The sequence below is a fragment of the Prionailurus bengalensis genome, chromosome B3 (assembly GCF_016509475.1).
Source record: "Prionailurus bengalensis isolate Pbe53 chromosome B3, Fcat_Pben_1.1_paternal_pri, whole genome shotgun sequence".
In the NCBI taxonomy this organism is placed as follows: domain Eukaryota; kingdom Metazoa; phylum Chordata; class Mammalia; order Carnivora; family Felidae; genus Prionailurus; species Prionailurus bengalensis.
This window is the reverse complement of record NC_057355.1, coordinates 110,994,985-111,012,281: the sequence shown is the minus strand read 5'-3', so window position 1 is coordinate 111,012,281 and position 17,297 is coordinate 110,994,985. Positions and strand designations below refer to the sequence as shown.

At 42.2% G+C, this 17,297-nt stretch overlaps 1 protein-coding gene across 10 annotated transcripts in view; it reads right to left on the bottom strand.

The window, feature by feature from the left end:
- Positions 1–17,297, bottom strand: part of SYNE2 (spectrin repeat containing nuclear envelope protein 2) — a 345,486-nt gene that overhangs the window by 199,568 nt on the left and 128,621 nt on the right. For all 10 annotated transcript variants that reach the window (XM_043556321.1, XM_043556324.1, XM_043556329.1 and 7 more), the window contains exons 22-31: positions 14,925–15,059; positions 12,823–12,981; positions 10,288–10,499; positions 10,051–10,141; positions 9,107–9,225; positions 8,759–8,885; positions 6,627–6,784; positions 5,603–5,750; positions 4,363–4,967; positions 1,068–1,247 (exon numbers count right to left, since the gene is read on the bottom strand). In XM_043556321.1, coding sequence (XP_043412256.1) covers positions 1,068–1,247; positions 4,363–4,967; positions 5,603–5,750; positions 6,627–6,784; positions 8,759–8,885; positions 9,107–9,225; positions 10,051–10,141; positions 10,288–10,499; positions 12,823–12,981; positions 14,925–15,059 — 1,934 coding nt within the window. The remainder of the gene's footprint in view (positions 1–1,067; positions 1,248–4,362; positions 4,968–5,602; positions 5,751–6,626; positions 6,785–8,758; positions 8,886–9,106; positions 9,226–10,050; positions 10,142–10,287; positions 10,500–12,822; positions 12,982–14,924; positions 15,060–17,297) is intronic.

The following is a 17,297-nucleotide window of genomic DNA, read 5'->3' as shown; positions in this document are numbered from 1 at the left end:
ACCACCTGCTGGAAAGGGAGGGGGTTAAGATCGCCTTGACCTCTCTCTCTCTGCCTGTCTTCAAATCTCCTACTAGTAACTTCCTGTCCTAACTGGACCCCTTGGCTTGGCTGGTACAGTCAGCTAGGGATCAGCCCTCCTGACCACTTCTACCTCCAGACAGAGAGTTAGGGAAAGAAGGCATGGATGGAGAACATTCAGCAGAATCACCAACCGGTGTGATTAAGGATTAACTTAAAATAGGAATATTACCATGAATTACCTGTGTGGGTGCAATATCATCACAAGGCCCCTTATAAGAGGGTGACAGGAGGGTCAGAGTGACAACAGAAAAAGAAACGAGAGGAGGGGAGAAAGCGCCAGATTAAGATTTGAAGACACCACATGGCTAGCTTTAAAGATGAAGAAGGGTGGCTCAGTTGGTTGAGCGTCCAACTTTGGCTCAGGTCATGATCTCACAATCCGCGAGCTTGAGCCCCACGTCAGGCTTGCTGCTATCAGCGCAGGGCCCACTTCGGATTCTTTCCCTGCCGTCTCTGTGCCTCCCCAGCTTGCATGCTCTATCTCTCAAAAATTAACATTTAGAAAGAAAAAAAAAAAAGATGGAGGAAGGGGACACACAGCAAGGAAAGCAGTAGGAGTCAGGAGGCCTCTAGAAGGCAAGGAAACGGATTCTGTCCTAGAGCCTCCAAGAAAGGAAGGCAGCTTGATTTCAGAATTTCCAGCCTCCAGACTGTAAGATAAATTTGTGTTGTTTTTAAGCCACTAAACTGCTGGTAACTAGTTACAGAACAGCAATAGAAAACTAATACAGGTAGAGAAATAATAATAATAATAAATACACTGGTTATTTGTTATTCCTCTTAGATAAACCTCTTAAATTCATTGGGCAATATAATCTAGGATTCCAGATCTTGCCCCAGACATTGGTCTCAGGAGCTTCCAGTATGAAATGCTTACTCTTGTTCCTCCGTTAGGTCCATGGGGATGTGTTTTCAACACGGTTCAAAAAGTTGATTGTGCTACACACAATTTTTTCAGATTTGGGAGGGATTTTTTTTCCTTACCATTCAGTGACCGAAGCTTTTGTATTCTCCCACAAAAGTGCCGTATTTTGGCACTGTTGATTCAGCGATTTTTCTCGGCCGTCTCTGAACTGCGGAAGAGAATTGACCATTTCTTGCAAGCATTTCTTCTCTTCTTCATATTCATCTAGATCCTTATCCAGTTTCATTAGTGCTTTTTTCCTTGATTACGAAAGAGAAAAGTTTGATAACCGATGACTGGCCACTCTGATTCAACACAAATAAGGGCAATTTGGGGGAGGCACTCTCACTTTAATTTGCCCTCAAACTATTATGCCAAAATTACACACTCTTATTAGAGAGTTCACAGGCTCTTTGCATTTCCAGAATACTAATTCGGTATTTTAAACATGATAAATATACAAAACCATAAGCAGTGACATTTTTTCTGTGGTGAACACACTTGTAAAGAAGGTAGATATGCACCTGAGAGAAACCAGACAAAGATTATGAGTGGGTGCGAACGGGAAAGAGAGTGTGACATGGAGAAAGGACAAGAGACAGGTGAACGTGCCCTGCAAGCTCCTAAGGAAGAGCAGAGGAAGCCGAGGAGAAAGGAACGTGCAAGGAAATGTTGCATTTCTGCCTTGTGTACAAAAAGCTCTTCCCCATCAAAAAGGATTCATTTGACCTAAGGGTTTTAATCTGCAAACTAACCCTGGAAGGGTTAACTCCATTCACCCAGGTCTAAATTGCTTTTCTCAGGTACTCACTTCTCTACCTCCTTTCTTCCAATTCTCTCTGGAATCCACTCCCATAAGGATTTCACTCTCCACCTGCTCGCCAAGATCTTCGGTAACCTCCATGTTGCTAAACCCATGTTCCATTCTCAACCTTCGCTTCCTTCACGGGTCAGTAGCATTTGACACAGCTGACCACTTCTCCTTGTTGAAAGGTCTTCTCACTTGACCCCAGGACTCTCTTGATTTCCCTTCTCCTATACTGGCCACTCTTTCTTGGTTTCGTTCCCTGGTTCCTCCTCATCTCCCTGATCTCTTAACATGGAGTGCCTGGAGTAAACAGCTTGGACCTCTTCCCTTGTCTGTCTGAACTCCCTCCGCGGGCAATGTCACCCATCTCACGACTCTACACGGCATTCTAAATGCTCAGCCCCCTCTCCTGACTCCATCTGTCATTAAGAATCTTGTTGATATCCGTATTTGAACGTCAAATAAGTATTCTGAAACTATCATGTCTAAAACTGAGCACACTTGATCAGTACCTGATAAACTTCATTCTTTCTCATCTCAGTTAATGGTAACTCCATTCTTCTAGTTGCTCAAGTCAAAGCTTGGAATCATTCTCGACTCCAATCTTCCTTATAAGCTATGTACGATGTGTACATATAACCTATATAACTGTGGACTCTATCTTAAGAATTTATCCAGAATCTTAGCCCTTTTTGCCACCTCACCACTGGTCCATGCTACCATCATCCCTCACCTGGATCACTACCATAGGTGAACCTAGACTTCCTCAAGTATCTTCACTTGACTCTTACACCGTTCTCAACACTTGGGCCAGAGAGAGCCTGTTACAGTGAAAACCAAATCATTTCCATTTGCTCGGACCCCTCCAATGACTTCCCATGTTATTCAAAGAAAAAGCCAAAGCTATCTCATGGCCCACAGGTTACCTGAACTAAGCTCCATCCCACCCGTTCTGATCCCCTTTCATACTTCTTCCCCTCACTGTTGACTTTCCCAACTCCTTGCCTCTCTTCAAACATGCCAGGCTCATTCTCACACCTACTGCTCCCTCGGCCTGGAAGGCTCTTCCTCCCGGGAGTCACCGGGCCAGCTCTCTCATCCATCCCATCTGACTCAAAAGTTACTTTCTCAGTAAAACTCTTGATGACCCTTTTTGAATTACAACCCCCATCCTCCGTCCTTGTTCGATTTTTCTTCATAGCTTTTATCACTATCAAACATATTGAATATCTTACTCCTCTCACTAGATAAGACTCCATCAGGAACAAGAGCTTTTGTCTTTTGTGCTGACTCCTCTATCCGCAGTACCTAAAATAGTACCCGGCACACAACACGTATTTGTTGTATTGGTAGCTAACTTAAAAATTAAAGCAATTTGGGGCGCCTGGGTGGCTCAGTCAGTTGAGCGTCTGACTTCGGCTCAGGTCATGATCTCGCGGCTCGTGGGCTCGAGCCCCGCGTCGGGCTCTGTGCTGACAGCTCAGAGCCTGGAGCCTGTTTCGGGTTCTGTGTCTCCCTCTCTCTCTCTGACCCTCCCCCGTTCATCCTCTGTCTCTCTCTGTCTCAAAAGTAAATAAACGTTAAAAAAAAATTTTTTTTTAAATTAAAGCAATTTATTGTTTACCGATGTATAGTTTTTCATGTATAAATTAACATGGAACTTATTTATTACTTATTATTTATGAATAAAGAATAAATATTTATTAACAATAAATAACACATTAGTAATTAGTTCAACACCTCACTAAGAACTGGGCACTTAGGAATAAAAGTCTCATTGAGACCGTTAGCACAGAACAGTTTCAGAGGGAAGAGCTTGGTCAACTGAAGAGTCTCAAGAGAGCACTGAGCCTGAGGGACTTGGTGGGCAGAGGAGACAGGATGTGGGAAAGATTTAGAAAGGGGCGGAGAGTGCCACAGAGGTAACTTGCTAGCATTATCACTTGCGGGACCTGGAGGCTGGCTCTGAACACGAGAGTTAAAATCACGGCACTCGTACAAAGCCTGCCTGCCTCAGCTTACCACAATTCTGCTCAGTCTCCAGAATCAAAACTAACCTTGGCTGACCTCTTGCATCCAGTCCCATGCCGTCCCACTCTGTCCCCATCCCCATCCTGCTGGGAGGAGAGCAGGAGACCAAATAATTCAGCAACAAATAGGGACAGGGTATAGCATGCCTATCCTTTACCACTTCTTTCTTTCTTTAGTACCCCGTGTGTGGAGTTTTTTAGGTCTTCTCTCATCATGAGAACCCCGTAATAAAGACCAGAGCGCTAAACGGACTTTGAAGGAACTCAAGTACTTTACATGCATCTTATTTCATTACTCCTTTGTCCATGAAATGTACACTTTAGGGAGAAAAAAAATCATATAACATTTTGTAAAGGCACACTGTCAACAAAAGGAAAGCTTGTTTGAAGTGCCTACAGAAAAGCATGCTGAACACTGAATAGAGCAGGATGGAACAGAAGTAGAAAGACACAGAAAGAATTTCTTTCACCTAAGACATACTGAAAATACAGAGGAGCATCATCCCGCATGGGGTCATCGACGGACATGAGACTTACCGTTGTTTCACAGCTGGAGCAGTGGGATCCTTAAGACTGATTTTACTGATTTGATTGCACACATCTTGAATATTTTTCAGGAGTTCATTATTTTTGAAAGTACAAGTCTCTAGTAACTTGTCTTCAGTGAACTCCTCCTGCACGCCATAGCCATGTGTCTCAAATAACTTTTTGGACAAAGCATCAACAAGTTTTTCACAGGTGTCGTCACCCCGTTCAGCATCTTTAAAGCTTATACCAAGCGTCTTCAAACGTTCATCCAAATGTCTGGCCTTGTCCTTCATCAGATTGGTTTCTCCTTCTTTATTTTCTATTGTCAAAGTGTTTTCTGGTACCACCTGTGTATCTGAGGCTGACGGGTCTGTAACAAGCTCAAAAGGGAGTTCAGCTGTTTTCAGAGAAGCCAGAAAGTCCTCCAGAGCTTTGAGGGCATCTTTACAACTCTGTACCTTGTGGTTCGTTTCATCAAGTTGTGTTCTGTGTTTCAGTATAATATTCTTTGTTGCACGGAGATCCAGTGGGTGTAATTCTTTCAATGCAAAGTCACCCCACTGTTCCAAATTATTACATATTTCAATCTGTTTTATGATGGAATCTTGGATATTCTAAAATAAAGTAAGAAACGCCGAAAAGACTGAGGCAGAGAAAAAGAGAGACTGCCCATCAGCAATGCACCTAAACTCCCAATGACTAGATTGCATCTGGAAAACCACTTCCCGGGTCTGCCAAGTCGGACAGGGTCCACAGAAGGAAACATTTTAATCACAAACAATCAGAGCCCATCTGTTTCATGATCTGATAACCTTTTTGATGTTTCAATCCCCAAAAGAAAACAAGTATATAAATCTACGGCTCCAGTGAAAATAGAGATTAAACTGTGGCGACATCTGTTTATAATCTGAAACATCAAACTTAAATATTTTTTATTTCAAATGAGACCTGGAATAAGTAAACTATAGAAAATGCACATGAGTCTAATACAATACTTAGGATTTCAGTCATTGGAGAAGATATTCATAAGCAGACCTTCATTTTGAATTCAAAGAAAATACCTAACTATTAACTTCACTGTACCTACTTTCAAATTTGTGAGGAATAAAAGAGATGAGAAATAAATCAGTCTAAATTATTGAAGACTTTCTGCCATTACTTATCATCTAACTATATACAATTGACGTATAATTAAAAATCTCTGAAGAATTGATTTATTCTATGAGTGCCTGGGAAAACTTATATTTACCCTCAGGTTTTGATAAATGCCATCAGCACCAATGAGATGAAATTCTTGAATGGCCATTTCATGGAGGAGCAGGTCTGAGCCACAGAGGAGAAGTGATTCCTTCTCCACAGGTAACACAATCTTCAGCGCAGTCTCCAAAGATTCCATTCTGGGTGAAAAATAAACCCAGACACAATGGGAAAAGGCACCATAAATGTAGTCTATAAAACATATTAATGCCATTGTTTAACTACAAACAAAAAATAATTACCCAATAAGAATACATACAATGATATGTGCAGATTATCACATTAAAACCCAAACCCAGGAAAAACAACAAAAAACACACCAAAAAACCCCCAAATCCAGCGATCCAAAATGCCAAAGAATGAGTTGTTTGCTATATCCACATATCCATAATAGCTTAACAGAAACCACACTGAATGGAAAATTGTTGTAAAACATACAGAGCCTTTCCTAACCTTTTGAAGTGCAAAATGGTGAATGTAATTTAACTTTGCCTTGGATGACAAAGAAATGTCATTATAAACACTAATTATTTTATTAGTGAAAATATAACAGAATTCAAAGAAATGGGCTCTACTAATCTGGGAATGAAATGTGTGACCTTTGACGAATAACATATGACTGTGAGCCTCAGCTTTCTCTTATGTAAAGTGGGGATATGTCCTGGGGAAACACATCCTATGTATAGGGGATAATAACCGCACTCTCACTTTGGAAATGGGAAAATCAAGATTCAGAGAAGTTATGTGACATGGCCAAATTCATGCCCAAGGGCAGATCAGGGGGAAGAGCACGGCCTTTGGAACTCAACAGAGTGCAAATCCCACCTAAATGTCTGGCCAGTGGGGAGGCTTGGTTAGGTTATGTAACCTCCCTGAGTATCAGTTTCCTCATCAGTAAAATGGCCCTCAAGTTAGCAACCAAATAAAATACTTAATATAGTACTAGCCTAGCTTAAAATAGCATTAAAATTTCATAAATTTAGTAAATGCAGCGTTAATAGATCTCAGAATTATACCTGGTATTAAGAGTCATCTGAAACTCTCTTTCTTTTTCTTTTAATCTGTCTCTTGCCTCGCGTATAAAGGGCTTCTTTACGTCACTCTCAAGCTCTTCTAACTTCAGTGAAGTGATTTCAAACTCCTGCCAGCAGGAATCAGTTTCATTTTCTAAGACCTAGATGAAACACATAAAGTAATCTATCAACTAGGGGGTTAACAGGCATGATTATTTTGTTCTAACAAAATGAGGCATTCGCCAACTATGAACACGAAGTTTCATATGAAAATACATTAAGATTATTTTTATATCTAATTTCATTAATGAAATTAATTAACTAATTTTAATTTTAAATAAGTTTTAAAAATATTTTCCAACCATCTACGAGTAAAGTATCCTTCAGGGAACAATGATCTTAACTGTGCTCTCAGTTAGAAGACCCATTCAGTGAAGTCAAGGGAGTCAACAATGAAGGAACCCACACTTCCTTCCCATAAGTCAGTGCAGAGAATACAATTCAGAAAGATGAGATACATGTAGGGGTGCCTGGATGGCTGAGGCGGTTAAGCATTGGACTCTTGATTTTGGCTCAGGTCATGATTTCATGGGATCAAGTCCCTACTCAAGATTCTCTCTCTCTCTCTCTCTGCCTCTCCCCCACTTATGATCTCTCTCTCTCAAAACAAACTTAAAAAAAGGAAAGATACATGTAATATAAGAACAGATATTCTAGTTCCTCTAGATAATAAATCTTTGTTTCTCCCTAAACTAAAAACTAGAGTGAATTAAACTGTTTCTATCAAATAAGAAGCGAATGAAATTATAATTAAACATGTAAAAATTCTATTCTATTCCAGCTCCTTACCTTGTTAGGTTTTTTTTTTTTTTTTTTTTTTTTTTTTTTTTTTTTTAAGGCACTACCACACAATTTTACTGAGTGCTGATCATTATAATTTGTTCACTTTCCCCAAGGATTAGTATAGCTTTTATGACCAACTCATTATTCAGTTACCGGAGTAAGGTCTCAAGACAGTTTCTTAATTGTGATGAAAACGTGCTAAATCTATCACTTGAACAACAGAGATTTTAACATATTCATTCTGCTTACTCAGATGGAAAATAGAGAAAAGCCAGATGGTAGAGTGTGACTCAGAAACTGGCATTATAAAAGGAAGATAACTATAAAATATGGGAGGGCACTGTAGGCTCTCCCGTGGCCCTTTTCTCCACCTGATGGGTTTTCTGTGAGGGTTCATTCTAATGTACGTCCAAGTATACAACAGTGTTGCCCTGCACTGCACAGATCGTCTTCAAAGTAAGGAAGATCTTCATTTGTAGGGCCTACAACTTGTGTGCCCAACATGAGACAGTTTTTTTTCTGTAGCTCCTGAGCCAAATGCAATACTTCTTCTGATGGCTCTCCACAAGAGTATCCATCAGAGTGAAAGATCCTTCCACTGCCTGCCCCTTTGTTACTGCCCAACATGAGACACACAAGGTGACAATTTGTCAGGATGACTGGTTTTTCACGTATTGTTAATTTTATAGCCACACAGTTGGGCTGTTGGGTGAAACTGCCTTCAAACATAGTGCTTGGACCAATTCTTTTGAAGTCCTCATTCCTATCCTATACACAACCCAAAACTCTGCAAGCCACCGTATCTGGAGTACCAAATCAGAGCAGGACCAATAAATTAGGACCCTGAACCAAAGTCTTTCCTGGGTTTGGTTCTTGAAGGCAAATCACTTTCTAGAATAGAATGACATTGGAAATGTAATCCAACAAAGAGAGTTCTTTGGAAACATCTAGCGTACGTGACCTCAGCAAAGGTAGTGGAATTCTATACTAGCGCTGGTATTGTTTTCTAATAAAACATAAAACTCCTCTAATAATATTTTTATTTTTATTTATTTTTAATTTTTTTTAGCATTTATTTATTTTTGAGACAGAGAGAGACAGAGCATGAATGGGGGAGGGTCAGAGAGAGGGAGACACAGAATCCGAAACAGGCTCCAGGCTCCGAGCTGTCAGCACAGAGCCCGACGCGGGACTCGAACTCACGGACCACGAGATCATGACCTGAGCCGAAGCCGGCCGCTTAACCGACTGAGCCACCCAGGCGCCCCTCTAATAATATTTTTAGTAATTACCTGTAGATCTGTCAGTTTAGCCTGAAGACAAGCACTACTCCTTACTACGTCACTGGAGAAATCAGAAATAATTCTGAATTTGTTGTTTTGCAGGCACAGCTCAAGATCTTCTCTGTGTGTACCATACCTGGGGAAAAATTAAATGCGATGCTACTTAACTTTAATAAGAAGACAATTTTTTTTTTTAATTACTGTCAATTATACATGAGGAAATCTCAGGAATTTCCGCTTAAGTTACTGGACTACATGCAAAAATTATGACCAATGGGTTATACACATGTATTAAAGTATAACATGTTTGTATTAATGAAAGATTTTGGGTGGATCTTCCAGTTATTTAGAAGTTACCTCTCTTGTAAACTACGGACAGATGCATCGTGACCCTCCTCATACTTCTCCATAACGCTTTCTTCCTGTTGAGGCTGTAACTCGGATTCCAGGCTAAAATTCTTAACTGATCCCATTGCCTAAGCAAATATGCAAAATAGCAAACATAATATCTTCAATATACTTAATTGCCTGGAAAAGATAAACACTTTATAGTACAAAGGTATATCACTAATTCTTTATACCCTCACCCAGGAGATAATAAAATTTATTTGAAGCTTCTCAGGTCAGAGAAAGGCCTTCCCCTAGGACAGAAGAGGTTTATTACAGGGAGTCTCACCTTCTAATCGGTATATCAGCACAGAAGAGGTGTTCTCCCAGCCCCTAAACCCCTAAATACTGTCTCTGCCTACGACTGCATAGCCATAGTCAAAAGCCTTCGGAAGCCTAGCGTGCAGGCCAGACCTCTGATTTCAAATACACCTGGTTCCTTCCCCACAGCTTCAGACTAGCAGGCTGGGCTATGACCCACAGTCCATGGCCACTTACCTAAAATTCAAGAATTCAGAAAATTCAATCCCCAAGGGGAGCAAACGACAATGTACTGAGAAAAAGACAAATAATAACTAGCTCATCTCCATGCAGCTGAGGCATCCGTACAGATGAAACTCAACCTCTCGTACCCCTGAATAGGAACGTGCACAGACTACGTGTAATCGTAATGTCTGCAAATGGTCTCTTTCTGAAAGAGCTGTTGTATCCTCAGGAGAAGAAAACGTTACGCTCGCTATAGCTTTGGTTCACTGTGTTGTAATTCTCTGAAAGGGAGTCTTTCTTGCATTACTTCCTCAGCTGATGAAAATAATGGGATAATTAAAGCTAGCAATTAATGAGAAGCGGATTGTTGTGCGCTTGGCTTTTTTTCACTGGGTTTACTTCTAAAATACATTATCCGCATGTGACACCTGTTCAGCTGATGGCTGATTATCTGAGTTTGCAGATGGCACCTCGCTGTGGGCATTCCTTCCTCCGTTCTCAGATGTGCTCATGGGCTCCCTAGGAAGGAATCAAAATTGCACGTTAAAACAGAGGCAGAAACAGGAAGTCTAAAAGAGAATAAATAACACTCCTTGTCATTCGATCTTGCAAGGGGCTTTCTCTTGTTTTCCCCTGATGTGTAGTTAATCTTATGAAGCACTCACTTGTTTTTCGACACGCCTCCCACCGCGGGCTGCAGCGCCCCGTGAATCTCGGAAGCACACTTCCGAAGTCTTTCTATCTTCTGTTCATAATCTTTGAGGGCCCTCCTCACTTCTTGTTGACTCTTCTGTGAAGTCAGCTCTTCACACAGCTCCCGCAGGACGTCCATGTGGTGATGGAGCTGGTACAGACCGCCTTCCTCAGAAAAGCAGGCCTGATTGAGGAAATAAAGCAGGCAATGTGTTTCAAAGGAGTCTGCGTGATTAGTCCGTAAGGATTAGAAACTAACAGATGTGTGTGACTTTAACAACATAATCTTTTATAGGCCATCCGCTGTGCGCCCGGTGTGGTAATGGGCACTGGAGAAACAAAGATGAGGAAGTCAGCCTGAAAGGGATTCACCACAGTCTAGTAATGCAGTGAATGAAACCAGAATATGTCACCCCAAAATATGCCTCCTTTTTTTTAAAGTCATCTCTACACCCAACGTGGGGCTCAAACTCACGACCTCGAGATCAAGAGGCACACGCTCTACTGAGCCAGCCAGACGCCGCCAAAAATATGCCTCTTTGGTGCGAAAATTATTTTGAGCTAAAGGCAATTAAGAAGCAGCAAACACAGAAAAAGCTCCCTGCTTTCTGCCTACAGGCAGGAAATAAAGTCTCTTTTTATTAGCGATAGACTCTCATCAGCCCAGAGACAGTACCGGAGAAATCTGCAAACAAACCTTGTTAAACTAACCCTTATCTTTGCCTTGCCAATTCTTCACAAATGTATGGCTTTGTTGTCTACAAGGTATAAAAAATTCCTTCTCTGGTCACTTCTTTGGGTCTTTACTCTCTTGTGAAGGCTCCCACGTGCATGTAAAAATTCAATAAAATATGTACGCTTTTCTCCTGTTCATCTTCCTTTGTCGGTTTCATTTTCGGGGACCCTCAGGAGTCAAAAAAATAATAATTTTTTTTCCTCCCCTCCAGTGGTCATACAAATAATGTGCGCATAGTGTGACAAGTGTTATGACAGGGTCACTGCCTGCCTTAAGGAGTCCGAGAAAACCCACTCCACATGTGGGAGCCAGCTGAGGGAGATGCGGCCAGAACAAGTCCGACTGCTCCGAGTCAGAGCCGAGAGAGGTCACTCCTACCAGAAGGAACAGCCGAGGGGAAGAAAGCTCCAGATGTTCTGAAAGAACAGCGGTCTAGTGTGGCTGGAGGGCACAGCGCGGGAGAAGGGACGCTGAAGGCACGTCTTGAGGCCAGACTGTGGCCCACCTGCGTGGTGTTCTAAGGGGCTTAGAGATATTCTGGCAGTAACAGTGAGGCAGTGACATAGGATTTGTGGTTCAAAGGGGTCTCTCCGTTGATGGGTCTGGAAGATGATGTGGCCATCATCGCATGGGGAAAATACCCCAGGTCAAGGGCAATGGCAACACCGTGGAAAAGAAGGAGAGGAAGCAGGTGTCCTGGAGAGTAACCCATGAGGCCTGGCAACTGACTCCATCACAGCTGAGCAGGAAGGAAAGGGGATGGGGAGGAGGGGAGTTCTCAGGCTGCAGTGGCTTCATGACCAACAGATACAAAAGGGAGCAAAGTTTGAGGGAAGATATTATGGGCTAGTTTTGGACACGCTGAACTGGAGGTTTCTGAAGAACACTGGGACACGTACCACTCAGAAACAGAATCTGGACCTCAGAGGAAAGGACTCAGGTGGTGATAAAGATTTAGGCACTATCACTGCAGAGAGGGTTTTATCATTAAAGCCGCAAAGGGCAGAAAACCCCCTAGGGCAGGCATGACACCAGCCAAAAATGGAGACTCTCAAAACTAAAACATTAAGATAACACAAGGGAAACAGAGAAATTTGTGGGGCCCCTGCCTGGCTCAGTTGGTAGACTGTGCGACTGTTGATCTCGGGTCATGAGTTCGAGCCCCACGTTGGGTATAAAGATTACTTTAAAAAAGAGAGAGAAATTTGTGAATGACGCTAAAAAGAAGTTCCCCGCCCCCCAAAAAATAATCAAATAAGGAAAAGCAAGAGAGGTTGATATTGGGAGAGCCACGGCAGTAAACAGTTTAAAGGAAAGAAGAAGAGTCAATACTGTCAAATAAATAGAAGCAATCATATAGGATGGGGGCCGGATGGAGCATGAGATTTGCCCCAGATGCTTATATCCTGATTTGCTATCTTTTCCAAAAGCAGCACTTCTGAGGACACCGTGTCCCCTCAAAATCAACTGTGGGTACTTAAGCAACAGGTGACACATTTGCAACCACAGTCTCAAGGGACAGGAGCCACTGAGCCATGGCAAGGGAAATCATGAAATAATAACTTGACGCTGAATTTTTCTCATGTCCCAAAAGCAAGAAACACAGGCTGCAGTTAGAACTCGAACCACGTAAGGGATAATCCCCAGGAAACGGACAAGAGGACTGACGTAATTTTCAGAGCAGGTTTAATCCGAGGTGAAGGACATACACAACCATGTAAGAGAAACTCCAAAATGATGACAACATATAAATGGAAAACAGGTGGTTTACCTCATGTTCTTTGATGAGACCCTTGGTCCTTCCTCTGCGAATGAGTTTCTTTTCTTTATTTATTTGTTTTTCAAGTTTTGAAATACTGTCACTGAGTTTTCCTTTTTCAATGTCTATTTTCAGTTGTTGAATATACAAAGACATCTCATGATGAAGAGACTGCAAAAAAAAAAAAAAAAAAAAAAAAAAAAAAAGCCCACAAAGGCACATGTATTAGCTAACTATGAGAAAAGAATACATTGAAAAGATTTTCATCAAAAACCCAGTAAGAATATTTGTAGTAACACAGGGTCGAAAGAGGGTTTAAACGACATTCTGATTCGTCTTTATGTCACTGGGAAGGATGTTTTAAAATATACCAGACCCAGAAACATATTTTCTTTTTCTAACAACTAAAACCATGTATTAGCTGTGAAAGAGCTTCCATTAAGAGAATGGAAAAGACAAGGCTGGAGACTAGAGAAAACAAATACAAAACACATTCTGAGCGTATGGAGAAATAACACGGAACTAAAATGTATGTCCTGGATGGGATTCTGAAATAGAAAAAAAATGAGAGGAGGGAAACACGGTGGAAACATGCATAAAGTATAAACGTAAGGAAATAACGTACCATCGTTGGGCCATTAAGTGTGACAAAGATACCGTATTAATGTAAGATGATAATAATAAGGGATAATAATACTGGGCATGGGGTACAATGGAACTCTGTACTATCTTTGTAATAATTCAGTAAATCTAAAATTGCTCTAAAATTATAAATAAATAAATAAATAAATAAATAAATAAATAAATACAATTGTTCTAAAATTTAGAAATTTGTTTAACTTTTCATTTAATTTATTTATTTTAAATAAACGTCTATTTAAAAGCATGTTTTAAGGGGCGCCTGGGTGGCTCCGTCAGGTGAGCATCCAACTCTTGATTTCAGCTCAGGTCATGATCCCAGGGTCATGGGATCGAGCCCCACATCAGCCTCCACATTGGACGTGGAGCCTGCTTGAGATTCTCTCTCTCTCCCTCTGACCCTCTCCCCCACTCACACACTCTCTCTAAAATAAAAAAAAAAAAGGGGGCGCCTGGGTGGCTCAGTCGGTTAAGCGGCTGACTTCGGCTCAGGTCATGATCTCACGGTCCATGAGTTCGAGCCCCGCATCGGGCTCTGTGCTGACAGCTCAGAACCTGGAGCCTGTTTCAGATTCTGTGTCTCCCTCTCTCTCTGACCCTCCCCCGTTCATGCCCTGTCTCTCTCTGTCTCAAAAATAAATAAACATTAAAAAAAAATTTTTTTTAATAAAATAAAAAAAAACAATAAAGTTAAATAAAATACGTTTTAAGTGCCTTTAACAGTAGACATTCAATTATATTACCTTATTCTCTCTCTCCAGACACACACGCTGAATACAAATCATCGATTATTGAACACAATCTCTGTGGTGGGGCTTTAGATAAATCCTTGCAATAATCCTGCCAAGTGGTTGCACACATCCCCATTTTATCAGATACGTTCCTAGAGGGTGAAACAACTTACCCAAGGTCATAGCTGCTGAATCGAGGTCTGTCTGCCATCAAAGTCTATGCCTATTTCACTAGGAAACTCTACATGTGCATATGTGTCTATATGTTGTCTCAGTCAGGATCCAACTAGGGACCCAGGAAACACTAAATATTTAACTCAGAGGGAATCAAATGCAGGGAACTAGTTACACACGAGATGAAAGAACAGAAAAGCCAAAGGGAGGACAGTAAGGCAATCCGGAGATGAACACTGGCAGAAGGCTGTTATACTGCTGGGCTGGAGGCTTCAGAGGAGCCCAGACAGAAGGGTCATCAGAATCTGGAACCATGGAACCCACAGCCACCAAAGACACTGTCCAAGAGAGGGACTTTGGACTCTCCCCTTTCCCCCCTCCAATCACCCGCTAATCTCCAAGCCGTGTTGTCATTGGCTGAACACAGAACCTGACTGGGCCCTGGGAAACTCACAGGATCAGCCCCACTGTGATACCAAGTACACGGGGGATGGCCAGGAATGACTGATGACAAATGGGCCCAGGGTCAGATCGACAAGCAGAATCCCAGATACATGTGCATGTTCTTACCTCCCACTTGGCACAGACACGTCTACTCTCTTCTTCCAAAGACAGCTTTACACCCTCAGTTACATCATTTTTCAGTTCCTCAACAGCTTTCAAATACTTGACCAGACTTTTAGAATTTAGAATTATTAGTGCTTCCTAAAAAAGAGAATGCAAATGAGAACATGAAAGCCTCATTCTAGGGGTGCCTGGCTGGCTCAGTCAGCAGAGGGTGCGACTCTTGGGTCTTGGGGTTCTGGGTTCGGGCCCCATGTTGGGTATACAGATTGCTTAAAAAAAATAACATCTTTAAAAAAAAAAGAAGTCTCATTCTACTGCCAAGTCCTCAAAGCTAATTTTGGTAGGTCTTTCAGGGGCAGAACTGGGAAAAGACTTTTTGGGGACTATGAAGATTTAGGAGAGACTTTTTGTAAACTAAGGTTGATATCCCTTTTGCATCTCTTGAATAACTTTGAAAAGAACTGCAAAATATTTATTAATCAAATGTAGTTAGACATTTGAGGACCAGATAAAAACTTGCTTAGGATATTCAAAAGGACTTTTGTTACCCCTCTGATAAATAATTGAAAGGATTATTGTGCAGGGGAATGAGCCACTGGCACTGTTTCCTCTAAAGTTCCTAAGTACTAGTGAATAGAGGACCATCCTTCATTAACAATACAATACGAAGAATATACTAGCATGTATTAGAGATTAGTGTTGTAAGAAGACACAATTTATAGGACTAATAGGCCAATATTTAATATTGTGCATAAGCATTTTTAGGCTGCAACAAGTCAACATTACCTTATCATCAACTTCAAAGTTTTGCCCAGGGCCAACCACACTGGCAGTCCTGCCCCAGGGAGGGAGTAGCAGTGGACAGAGACGCGTCTGCTCCTTATCTCATGCTTACCTGCTCTTATAGACCTGGCAATTACCTGGCAGAAACCTAGTTTAATTAATTAGGAAATGACAGAACACAGAATAGTTTGGTGCTTGTGAAAGAGACAGAAAACCTACAGGAGACAGAAGACAAAAGTAACTTTAGGGAATAAGGCACTTAAGCATGGTGGGAATTCATTCATGCGCTCACGACGTATTTATTATGGGCCTACTGTGGAAAAGGTACAAGGCTGAGCCCCAGGGCCTTCCTCCAAGGCCTCTGTGAGGATTGCTGGATTTATTACCTGGGGAGACTCTCTAACCCTACATGCTGGCAGATGGCTCCCATGACTCACGTGCCCCTGGAGTCGCAGGGGTCTCAGGACAGGACATGGCAGGGCAGAGATCTTGCTTCTGCCATGAAAATGGCTCTACTTTACTAAATGCCAGAGATAAAAGGGGGGAAATCTGTGGCCTCAGATTCCAAAAGGTAGACCCTCAGCAGGAGGAAAATGGCGCCAGACTGACCCCTTTAACCCCTCTCTCTGGGAGAGAAGGGGCCTTGAGCCTCCGTTTTGTCTCTTCCTTCTCTCTTTCCTGAGCTGACCATATCAGCACCAGGAAATCCAGCCTGGTGATTATTCATAAGAACCACTGACTCTTTCAGGTCAGTTCAGCACTCTCAGCAACCTAGGAATACAAGCGACAATAAAAGGCCGAGGGAGGGGCGCCTGGGTGGCTCAGTCGGTTGAGCGTCCAACTTCGCTCAGGTCAGAGAGTTCAAGCCCCGCATCAGGCTCTGTGCTGACAGCTCAGAGCCTGGAGCCTGCTTCAGATTCTGTGTCTCCCTCTCTCTCTGGCCCTCCCCCCGTTCATGCTCTGTCTCTCTCTGTCTCAAAAATAAATAAATGTTAAAAAAAAAATTAAAAAAAAAAAAAAGGCCGAGGGAACTGGTCAAAGATGGTGGCTAGCAACATGCAAACAGAAATAGATCACGCAGGGGAGGTCTTTGGGGTCCTGGGAAAAGCAATGTTGAGATGGCTCAGAAAGCCAGATGAGGACTGAGGCCCAGAAAAGAGATGGAGGTCATGATGAGAATAAAGAGGCTCCTTCTTCTAGAAGAGTGGGGCGGTCCCCCCGGAAGTCTAGCTCATGTTAAATGTCCAATAAGTGTGTGAAATATTGAATAAAGGAACGAAAGGACACATATCACTCTACCTCTCCAATGTGTCTAATGGTAGAGACCTTATCGTACTTTTACTTCATGGACCACCCAAGTGCCTCCCATCATGTTAATTAATAATGACTCTCGGATGGGGCGCCTGGGTGGCGCAGTCAGTTAAGCGTCCGACTTCAGCCAGGTCACGATCTCGCGGTCCGGGAGTTCGAGCCCCGCGTCGGGCTCTGGGCTGATGGCTCGGAGCCTGGAGCCTGTTTCCGATTCTGTGTCTCCCTCTCTCTCTGCCCCTCCCCCGTTCATGCTCTGTCTCTCTCTGTCCCAAAAATAAATAA